The following is an 11,871-nucleotide window of genomic DNA, read 5'->3' on the forward strand; positions in this document are numbered from 1 at the left end:
TCTGAGGAAAGGGGGGGGGGGGGGGGGGGGGGGGGGGCTACACACCAGCCCACTTCTCATGATGTGGCAACACAAGGAATGTGCATCGACCAACTCTGTAAATTATTCTCAAAAAAACATAAAATCTGTGAGCTCAGCCGCTTGAGTAGCTGACGTCTTTCCAGTGTAGGCATGAGGAAACAGCAGCGCTGCAGCTCAGCACATGGTTGGACCACATGAAGGCATTATTACGCTGTATGCCTCCGTTGTTGTTTGACTGAGACATATTTCCAGACGGCTGCCTGGACTGTGGCGAGAGATGAGGGATATGCTACAGGGGAAGAGTCCTCGCTCTGGCTGCCAGCCCCGGCCCTTTCATAATCGCCCAGGAATTATTCACATCCCAGTTAAAGCACTGGTAGAGTGAGTTATGGCTGTGGTGGTGTTTCCTGAGAAATCTGCCAAAAAGATGATTTAGATAAATCACACGTCTGGGGTCTGGGGGTTCCTCGGACACTGTTTAAACACAAGTCTTGATTCTGTGGACAGAGGAATGTGAAAGGCGCTGAGTGAAAAACCCATCACCTAACAGTGACATTTCCAACATGGCATGATGGCAGGGAGTTATTGGTTATCTGTTATGAAGACTTGGACATTTAAGACATTATTTGAAAAGACTAATTCTTCAACGTCAATGAAGCCCTTCAGGTAACAGTGTCAGCAGCTCCACAACAAAGGCTGAGTCTAGATTCATACCCACATTTTCACTTAAAAAAGAATTTTATTTTGTTTAATACACAGGGCGGGCTGTAGTGAAATATGCAATATACATTCAGCTTTACAGTTCATACAGGAATTATCCCACCAAAGTCTAAAATACACAGAATTTACAACTTTATTTATGAACACAAAAAAAGAGCTATACTGGTTTCATAAGTAAAAGCCTGCTTCCTTTTTGCCTTATTATTCTGTACCATTAAATTCAAATGGTAAACCGTTATGCAATGTTTTATTCTGTGCTAAATATAAGTTAATGTGTTTATAGTAAACAGCCTCTGAAGGTCATTCACTGGACAAAGACAAAAGAAGAAAAGAATGGCACACAAGAATTTCCCATGCAATTAAAAAGAGATTTTTAAAAATTCCATCTTAAGACATGCTATTTATCCATGTCCATTTTCATCCCCTTTGAACTGTCAAACTCTCAGAACTACATTTCCCAGAATTTCCAAGACCATACATCAGCACTCAAATACTACAAATAGGGTCAGAGGTCAGGGGTACAGTACATTTATAACTGCTTCTCAGATACACACACAGAGATAGGGGTACTGTGAAATCCATTAGCAAGGTGGAGCACGCAGCTCTTTGATTTTCCAAATTCAGTGGAAACACCCTTATGAGTCACTGCCCTGTTTAATATTGGACACTTTTCCTTTGTCTCTGCTCAGTCAAAGGAATCTATATGAAAGACTGCAGCAACGCTAGTGATATTACTGATATTATCTGTCTGAGTGAGGGAGTGCCAGTAGGTCGCACTCCATTAAAGCAACTGGTTACAAAAAAAAGGCGTGCAATTTTAAGAGGTTCCCTCTTCTTCTGCACCCAGTGGAAAGCCCGCTGGTGCCAATCTCTTTGATTTATGCACTCTTCAAAACACACCAAAGGCTTAAAGTCCAAGTCAATAAAAGTAGTAAAACGTCATTTCAAACACTTGGTAACTCTATTATATTCTGAAGAAATGAGGCAGCTGTGTAGACAACAGAGACATATGATCCAAGTCTTTGACTGAGAGTGGTGAGATGGAATACAGGATGGGTTGGCTTGATAAGATTTTCTATAAGCAGCATAATGTTCAGTACGAGCTGTTTGGGGGAGTGGGGGAGTGGGGGGCGGGGCAGGACCAGAGGAAAGACGAAGCTCTGCACTGACACAGATGTGCTTGCTAAGGCAAGATGCTCTGAGAACAAAAAGCATGCTGGAGACAGGAAAAGAGCCTCGGTCAAAAAAAAAAATAAAATAAAGTTTTCTGTTCTCATAATCGAGCTCAGAGATTTAACCATTTGTCCGACAAACTTTGGTTCACACTTTTTGACTCAATTGTCCTGTTAAAGTTAAATCCCAAAGCATAGTGAGAAACTGGGGAAAAAAAAAAATAAAAAAAGTTTTGACCAAGATCCTTAAACTCCTCAAACTGCACGAAAGTGTAACTCAAAACAAAACAGAGGAGAGTCAACTCACTCAGATTTCATTAAGAGGAAGGCTGAGCTGCATGTGCATTTTAGCGCAGCGTTGTTATTACAAAGTGTGCAAAAAGTAGTGTGTGTGTATGTGTGTGTGTGTGTGGACGGTCAACCCCTTTACAGCTCAGTGGAGCGGAGACGTCCACGGCCTTCATGTCTGAGTAGGGAGCTCAGCACAGGACAGCTTACAGTGGGAAGAGGGGTGTTCTTTCAAGTGTGTGTGTTTATGTTTGTGTTTGACTGTGTGACACTGTGTCTGGTATTCACACGTGTATGTCTGAACATGTGTGTGTGTGTACTTTATGTGAGCGTTGTCTAGACCAGGGAGCAGTAGCCGCCGCAGGTTCCACCTCCCGCGTCCTCGTCGGAGAGCTGGACTCCTCGGCCGTGGTTCTCGCTCTGCCATAAGCCGGGAGTCTGAATGATCTTCTCCACCAGCTCCTCGAACGCACACTGAACACCGTCCCTGGTCTTAGCACTCGCCTCTGGGAAAACACAGACAGCACAGAGAGATGATGGAGTGGAGGGACGGAGAGAAGGAGATGAGATTCAGATACAACAAATGTTAACATCTGCATCTTAATGTCGTCGTCTGCTTGGCTCTCTGACCGCAGCAGCAGCAGCGAGCGGTGGAAAATGTTTCAACACTAACTGTCCTCTCCAGACGCTAATAGTGGACCTTTGGAGGTTATTAGGGGACGTAGTCAACGCCCGCTCGACAGTGTGATGATATCCAGAAACATTATAATGGTAATAACCATGGGATAAAGAAATACATTTTAATTAGAAAGCCAAAATCAGAAATTATATACTAGGAAACAGAGTGAAATCTTTTCATTTCAAGAAGCATTTTTGAAAAATGACATTTTTCAGTGTTTAATGAAGATAAAAACTTGGGTGTTTAACTTGAAGTGCACGCCACTTCAAGTCTTCTGCGTAGTCTTTTTCTGACAAATGTGAAAAATAAAAGCACAGGGGAAAAAATGAGAGCACATGGAAGATGATATATGAAGCCTGTTTTATAAATAGAACTATGCAAGCATTCCTCAGCAAGTATGACAGTTATTTCAAAAGCTGTTTTGCCTGCGTAACAGTCTGCTGTAACTCATGCCCAGCAGGTCTTTGCAGAGTGGGGAATCCTCCTGACTTACCTATAAAAAGCATGGAATGTTTTCTTGCAAACTTCAGCCCTTCGGCCCTGTCTAGCTCGTGGTTTTCCTAAAACAAAAGAGAGGTAATGGCTTATTTGAGGTCTGCCGGGTAGAGCTGTCAGCTGCTGTGGTCTTCGCAGGGCAGAGAGGAAAAGTGATTTTCGCAGACAAAAAACAGGACACAATAAATTCATAATGCTCTACTTAGTGGGCATTTTTTTATCCCCGCTGACTGATTCTGGTATCCTGGTAAAGGACCAGCTGCCAGAAATATGAAAGTGGGGCTGCCATGGTCTTTTACTTCTGTCATTTGTCAAATGGGTGTAAGCTGTTTTGTTTTTTTTTAATACTTATTTCTGGCAATTTATCTCCTTCTGTGGAATATATGTTTCTACAAAGAAAATGTGTATTTCCATTTTTAAAGTTTGTCAAAAAAAGCAGATACAATTCAAACTTATGAATTTCTTTGGTCATAACCATAAGAGCCAAAGCAAAAAGTTCTGAAGATGAACCAAAAAAATCTTAACGAGCTGCTGATACCTAATCAAACAACCTTGCTGGCCTGAGCGGGAACACAAACACTTCATATACATACACGTATCCACTCACCTTATCGATTTTGTTTCCGACCAGCATCTTGACAAGGTCGTTCCTCGTGCAGTACGTCTCCAGCTCATTCAGCCAGTTATCAAGTTTGGTAAAGGTTTCTCGTCGTGTCACATCATACACTGTAGAAAACCAAAAGAATGAGTCGAGCTCCGAATGAATCCATTACATACACACACTGTAAGGTGACGATACCGGAGGTCCAAAGTAAGATCGGGGAAAGGATGAAAACAACGAGAAGAAACAATCTTCTCATTGTTTTTTTTTTCTTTGTCTGAGAATACATTGTAAAGCAATAGGACAATGTGGTAGAATGGGAATTATTATATGAGCATAATCATGGTACTGTTTATCTAAAGGAAACACACAGGCTGTAAGACTAATTACATGTGACAGGCCCTGGATTTAAACTGAAAACTTTTACTCACAAGGTAATTCAACTTTTGAAAAACAAACAAAACTTGATTAGATAAAAAAAAGACATTTAAATAACTGCAATAAAACAGTATTAACCAAAAACAAATGCTTGATAAAATCAAAGGGATTGAAGTTTTCTCATGGTATCACATTGGGATCTCTCATAATCCCAGTGCCGTAGAAAGGCGCCTTCTGTTTCTATATGTCATTAGACTGGTCAAAAACCATAGGCTGCAGAGGAAGTCTGTTTTAGAGGTTTAACTAAGTTCCTGTGTGTGTGTGCACATGCTGTACATGCATGTCCATATGAGGAGGGTATAAACTAAATTCCAGAGAGACATGCAAGAGAGTGTGCGTGTGTGAGGGTCACAGGATGAAAAGCCATCACTCTTTTTACAACCAGGGGCCTGACTCTGAAACGAACAGGGCAAACACACACACACACACTGCGACGATGGCGTCAACAGCTTGGCTTACCCAAGATGACTCCCTGGGCACCGCGGTAGTAACTAGGCGTCAGGGTTCGGAAGCGCTCCTGTCCTGCAGTGTCCTGCAAAACACAACCAGCTCAGAACCAGAGGACACACTCACAAGAAAAACTGGCGGCTCAAACAGAGGGAGAACCAGGGGTGGACGGACATAAACAGCAAGTCTGATTCCCCCGTGTCTGTCCGGGTGCATGCAGGCAGAAATGATGTTACAAAAGCGCCATCTTCTGGGGACTTCAGAGAATTGTATTCATGGAGGAGTTGGACAATTAAATCTCTCTGCTCTGACTAACAGATAACAGCCACATGCTCATCGCTGTTCAAGTATTGTTATCGCCACAGAGTTTGTCACTCACCCATATGGCCAACTTCGCCTTGTTACCGTCCACAGAAATAGTCTTCACCTTAAAGTCGACACCTAGAAGACAGACAAGAAGACAGTCAGTCACTCATACCTTCGTGATTACCTCATCCTGCTTCAGGACCAATGTGATGACTCTTACAGGTTTGGCCAATTACTGCCAAGAATATTATCATGGTGACAGACTATGATTATCGATGATGAATTGTCAAAACACACGTACCACACAATGTCTCTGAACTTCTGCTAACCCAAGTTATTCAGACTGGCATTATGCCCATCCCATGTCCTGTATTTAAATTATGGTGTGACTGTGTATTCATATAAACCATAAAAGAACTGTGTGGTTTAATGTGCTAAACTGAAACCAATACAGGTCTGTGTGAAAAAAAAAAAAAAAAAAAACACAAAACAAAAAAACCCACCACCTGTTAAATGGCTCAGACAGCAATGATTCAACTCTAAAATCCCCGCCAGCTCCCAAAGGAAAAGACATTTACATGAAAATAACAATGTTGTCCCCTTTCCCCTCAACAAGTAAATCTCCTCTATTGCCTTTGTGCAGCATCTCTGTGTGCAGTGTGTGCAGTGTCTGGATGACAAACTGGCCCGAGTTTTAGCATCCACTGACAGATTTACCAGGGAAATGTACACTTGTGATGGGCTTGTTTTTACATCTGGGACTGAGGAGGGGAGTTCAGTTCAGAGCCAAAACAGAGGAGAAAAGAGACATGAAGACAGGCCGAGGATATATGACAAGCAGTATGCGTACCGCACACAAATATACAGTCTGTTCACACAGTCAATCACAACAACTAGCTCTTCCTCAAGTCCAGCAGGGTTGCTCAGATACTGTTGCCAGATGCATGTGGAGAGGAGTTTACACTAAACATTTCTCTGAACCTGGACCGGCATCTCCTGTTTTAATTTACTACAAATTCTTCCCAGAGAACATACAGCAAAGCATCTGTTTGTAATATCGCAACACAACGAGATACCACGACCACTGGAAGTCAAGGCTGGGCTGATCTGTGTGATCTGGCCAGCTCGTTCACGGTGGACCTCAAAACAGCCCTTTGTCATATCATATAAATACACTGACAGCATCACAACACGTCCGACTACATTCAAAACAGTAAGAGCTGCTGTCAGGAGATGACATGGTTACTCTGTATTTTCTGTCTTTCACCTTTAATAAGGAGCAATAAAAGTTTCATGGCAGCAGCTCGTCTGTCTGCTGATTATCTTTAGCCTCGTCAAAGTCAAAAGATAACTGGATGTTACACTGATTAATTCTTCCCTAACTGATAAATTATATGTGCTAATGTGACAGTGCACAGAGAAAGCTCTACTCGCAGGTGAAACACAACCTCAGATGAACTGCTTTCGGGTGGTGAGGATGAAAATACTTGAATTGAGATTGAGTGATGGTGGATTAAAAGTGATTTTTGTCTGAATCTGAAGGGCTTGAGTCAGAGAGGGTGGCTTTGGTCCAATGAAGACATCTGTTTGGCAAAGCGTCGCAGCTGGCCAAGTAAAACAGTAGCGATCCATGACTTGACCTCGAAAAAAAAAATTGTTTTCGCTGTTTCAACCTCTTGGAATCTGTGCTTTCGGTTGTTTTAACAAAGACAGCACTGTGAGCGTTTAAAGAATTTTAAAAATCACATTAGTAAAAATATTCTAAACCCAAACTCATCGATACGTTGACAAATCTTGAGTTGTTGAATGCTTCAGTGACAATAAACCCAATAAGGATGTTCTGAAGACCGCCTGAAAATATAGCATGTGTGTCTTTGATGCATCAAATGATTTGTACCATTAGTTAGATAGATAGATAGATAGACAGACACAAAAAAATTGCAGGTGCTCATTCACAATGGTGTTCACATTCAATCACACTCTGTCTCTGTCTCACTGATGTCTTTTGCAGATCCACCAGAAACTGGAAAAGCCTCCACTTGTACAAATAATGTATCACTAAGTTCTCCAGAGAAGATGGATTGTCTGGTCTGTTGTAGGGATTTTTTTTCACACCTCTCATTAAGTTGAAAACACATCAGATAGGTTTGTGGCTGTGAGTGTGTGTGGTATTGTGGTGGCTTTTACTTTCAGTTTGCCAAGTGCTCATACCTTCAGTTAGCAAACATCCTAACAGGAAACATTTCTGTTCTGTGACCTCAACTTGACTATGACTCCACTGTAAAAAAAAAACAAACAATGCTTGTCTTTTAATTTCTGTTTTAAATTATTTGCAAGAAGTACTCAGTGCGTAACAGACACGAGCAGCAAAGGTGGTGACTGAGCCAGTTCTGGTCTTGGAACAGATAACGAAACTTCTGGATGTGGATTTGCTGTTCAGTGCAATGTGCAGTATCTGACAGCAGCCTCGCCGGGGCCTCCAGACTAGGAAGCCCAATGAACAGCAGTTCATGTCCACTTTTCTGAATGAGGTAGCCACTGTTGTCTACAGCAGTTCTTAAGAACTCAGATGTAGTGGGCATTGCAAATATTCTGATGGACTTAAACTGTCTCTGCACTGCTGGTAATGCCAAACTGTTCAGTGAGGCTCACGCTGGGACTGAAAAGCTCACTAAAAGCTGGTGCTTTTTCAAACTATTCACATTCTAGGTGTTTGACCCTTGACCCCTATGAAGCCAGACAGGTTCACCTGAGTAAAAGTTACTCTGAGTAAATGTTTTTTTGTTTTTTTACTTGATCCTGATAAAATGCATTTTATCACAAATCTTTTTGAAATTAAATGAACTAAACTAAATTCCACGTTTATATAATGGAGAGGAAATTATTCAGATGTAATACTTCCTAATAGTATTTTCATATCCCAGCAAAGTAAACATGCAATACATTCATTTTAAAGGCTCCTGAGAAGCAGAATAAAGGCATAATAAATGGCACTAACATTTGCCGTGCAGCCTGACCGCTGGCTTCTTCTGTAATATTAACAGAGCTCCAGGGAAATTCTAACTACTCTGCTATTATTGTGTACAAAATTTACTATGTACTTATATTAACATATTTTTTCATTAATATACACCTCCTGGCAACTTTATTAGGTATTCCTATACAGTCTACTGTAATCCAGCACAACAGCTCTGCCATATTTTCTGTCTTTATGAAGCTTATAATGAGCAGTTCTTTGAGAGCTGTTCAACTCTAAGTTTATTGCTGAGATTGTAGTTCATTGTGTTGTTGTAGTGGACTGAAATGAACTGAAATGTGTTTCTAATGTTCCCTTCTAGTGTCTGTGAATTAGAAACAACTCTTAAAACTATTCAGTCCAGTTCAACACCACTGCAAAGTACGAACTCAGGCCTGAGGTGTGTGCGTACTGTTGTTAAAGACTGTGGCCCATTTTGACTCTGCAGAGGACTGGATTGCAGTTGCTGTCACCTCTTGATTCACAAAGCCTTGTTTTTACTTTACTTTTTTCATTAGCTGAGCTCAGATGTGTTACTCACCTATTGTTGCTGATTGTTCTGGGTCAAACGTGTCGTCTGTGAATCTTAAGAGGAGGCTGTTGACAAGAAGATGGAAAAAAAAAAGGAGATTAGGGTCCATTATTAATCAATAACACACAGAGCAGAATGGCTTTTTCAGTAATTCTATTCAAGACTGGGTGAGCAAATCTGTGGTCTCGGATCAGGTTTCCCTTTGCCTGGGTGTCCTGCGGCACCAGACTTATCCAGTTCTGTATCTCTATCTCTTTCTATTGATCTGTCTGTCCTTCACTTGCATTACACACACAAACTCCAGATGATATCACCGCCAGATTGCAGTCAGCAGGACAAGGTTCATTTCTTAACTATGACTAATCAAGTGCAAAGGCCTTAATCAAAGCGCTGATGATGGGAATAAGCTCACTCTTTTCCCTTGATCCATGCATAATTCTCTTATTTTCCCTCTAAGGCCATCAGGAGGGATGCTGGAGCAAGGAGTGTTTACTGTTTGAGATCTGCGCAGCCAATGAGCTGTGTCTGGAGACAGGCAAGATAGAAATGCACTCTGTGTAAGTCATTTGTTCAGGTAGAATGGAACTTGTGTGTTCCTTGCCAAGCAGACATCTCCCTGATGATTTGAAGGCCTCTACAGATTGCAAGGAAACCAATTAAGTATCTGTATGCAATTCAAAAATTAGTGTAGTCAGTGTACCTATTCAACAATAGCACATCCGGCCCAAGGAGATTCAAACAATGACATTTGAAACTAATCATAGCCTGAATTTGTTTATTGTATTAAGCAAAAGCCCATTTAGTAATAATACAAAATTGCTTTCTGGAAACATTGCCCTTAGCCTGAATGAAGACAGCTGTGTACATTACAGGTGGACTCAAACTTGTCTGTTTTCTGGAAATATAAGCAAACCTGGGTCTATGTTATAGTGTCAACATAAACTCAGTCCCTCCTCAGATTCAGATTCAGAGAACTTTATTTGTCCCCGGGGGGACAATTTAAGGCACATTGAGCAGCATGAGGTGGAAAAGAGACATTTCAAAAAAGACACAAAAAAAAAAAATACAATATATATGTATATATTTACAATACCAGGGTGGATAAAGTGCACAGTGTCAATGTAAACTGGAATTACAGGGATTATGTATTTAGAGTTCATTGCAGAGGTAGTATGGTTAATAAATAATAATAGTCACAGAAAAGGTGCAATTAAGAAGGTGCATAAAAGGGTGCATAAAAAAAGTAGTGTACATTCACGACAAACTACAAAACAAAGCAAACTAGCAGCACTACAGGATAAAAAATTAAAAAGGATAAAAAACAAGATTATGCTAGGAAAGTGAACAAAGAAAGATAGAACTGACAATAGCTATAATTGCTACTGAATCAGTGGAAGCATTACTGCTGGCATCATGTGATCTAAGCATGAATTAGAGCAAAAAACATTTGAGATTATTTGCAACATCGTGGGCTGACGCGTGGCTGGTCCAAAATGAAAGGTATTCCCATTTCCCTTTTAAATCTGATCCCTACTTGATGATTCTGAAGACTTTAGTCTTGGGGCGTCCTGTACAAAAAGGATTAGGTCCTTTAGTGGTTCATGACACAGCTTGTAATTTTGCAAACCTAAGGCCTGATCATCAGTCTGCACAGACAATCATTATTATTATTATTATTATTATTATTATTATTATTATTATTATTATTATTATTATGGCCTGACAGTTCACTTCTCAAAAGGCTTACATCAGAGCCTTTGGCAGCTCATCCTGTGCTATGGCTCTGGAGGGAGGCGTGCTGTACCCGCTACCATAGTTTGCAATGTGATGGTTGATGGCTCGGGCTGGCTATCAGGATTCTTTCATGCCTGTCTGGACCACAGTGATGGAGACCAGGAAACCTGACCAAGCTCTGTGCTGGCATACCACACAGCACAAACTGCCAGATTAACGGTGGTAAAAACATTATACTCTCCGCTCTGGATATTAGGCTCATTTGTGGTTGCTAACGAGAGATGTCTCATTACCATTTAATGGCAAAAATCAGCTGTGTGGTAAAACAAATACCGCCTTCCAGAGTCCTGCTACGGAGGGCAAGCTTACTTTAGCATGAACCTATTAGAGTAAGCTATCCCGTGTAGCTATCTGCTGTTCATCATGATGTGTGAAACACTTGATTTCGGAGATGCTACCGCTACAAATACAAATAATAAGATTAGAAACAGGGAATAGCCATAAAATTATCAACAACACTGACTCTTAATAACCCTCCTATCTTGGAGGGTTATTACCTGGTTATCCTACCTGGTGTCTCACACAGCAACCTAAGGTTAGCTTGAGAGCCAACACACCACAAACCTCATTTTAGCTAACAACAGCCACGAAATATATCCTGCTTTCCATTAAAAGACGAGGACAACCGCAGCTGAGCCGTCTACCTCATTTTAAACCACTGCCTTAGCTCAAAAACTCACATTATTTGGTGGGATGCTAAGCTAACGCTAGCTAGCTAAACGTTAGCAGTGAGCCACGACATCAATTTCTTGGAGGTAACTTCAGTTTACCTGGATTTCCCGACGCCACTTTCTCCTATTATCAGTATTTTCAGCGTTGTTAGTATGTCTTCTTCCATGTTGCCTGCACGGCAAACGGCGTTGCTCTCGATAAGCGGCTACAACGGGCGGTTTGAGTCGACGTGTGCGAATAACTTGCTGCCCTGTTTACAGAGCAGAGGTTTGTCAGCGCCTTAGTAAGGAGCCTCACGTCAGCCGTTTCCGGTGTGACTTTTTGCCACTTCCGGTTTATGGTTCGCCAACGTGGTGGAAATCTGACCAGCTTATTTCTACGATTACATAACAAAGCAGACGCTGTTGTGACATACGGGAGTCATGGAAGTTACACACAACCTACCAGTGTTACACAACATCAGTACAATGTCTGTTCACTGTCAGTGGTTCTTTTAACACGAATTTTATTTCTGTGTACACTGATTTTAATTATTCCTACAATAAAAATATGACTATATATATATTCTCCCAATACAGTGAGATACTTTAGATACGGCTGTATGTTTTCTGAGTTCACTGAAACTGACTTGATTTTGTCTTCAGCTCAGTACAGCTCAGTACTCAGTCCTCCTGGATGACTCCTATCAGT

At 41.2% G+C, this 11,871-nt stretch overlaps 1 protein-coding gene across 1 annotated transcript; it reads right to left on the minus strand.

The window, feature by feature from the left end:
- Positions 1 to 746: 746 nt before the first annotated feature.
- Positions 747 to 11,472, minus strand: rab18a (RAB18A, member RAS oncogene family). The gene is made up of 7 exons (XM_041066215.1): positions 11,280 to 11,472; positions 8,725 to 8,780; positions 5,241 to 5,302; positions 4,874 to 4,946; positions 3,983 to 4,101; positions 3,374 to 3,440; positions 747 to 2,707 (listed from the first exon to the last, which is right to left on the minus strand). Exons 1-7 carry the CDS (start codon positions 11,345 to 11,347, stop codon positions 2,538 to 2,540), a joined length of 615 nt encoding a protein of 204 aa, XP_040922149.1. The 5' UTR covers positions 11,348 to 11,472; the 3' UTR covers positions 747 to 2,537.
- Positions 11,473 to 11,871: the final 399 nt, after the last annotated feature.

Source organism: Toxotes jaculatrix, chromosome 20 (assembly GCF_017976425.1).
Source record: "Toxotes jaculatrix isolate fToxJac2 chromosome 20, fToxJac2.pri, whole genome shotgun sequence".
Lineage (NCBI taxonomy): Eukaryota > Metazoa > Chordata > Actinopteri > Toxotidae > Toxotes > Toxotes jaculatrix.

Bases quoted from the DNA above. Each gene is read 5' to 3' on its own strand.
- rab18a (XM_041066215.1), bottom strand. From the start codon at position 11,347: ATGGAAGAAGACATACTAACAACGCTGAAAATACTGATAATAGGAGAA. The intron at 5,303-8,724 runs GTGAGTAACACA...TCTGTCTTCTAG, and splicing joins AGAACAATCAGCAACAATAG to GTGTCGACTTTAAGGTGAAG. The intron at 4,102-4,873 runs GTAAGCCAAGCT...GGTTTTCTACAG, and splicing joins TGCCCAGGGAGTCATCTTGG to TGTATGATGTGACACGACGA.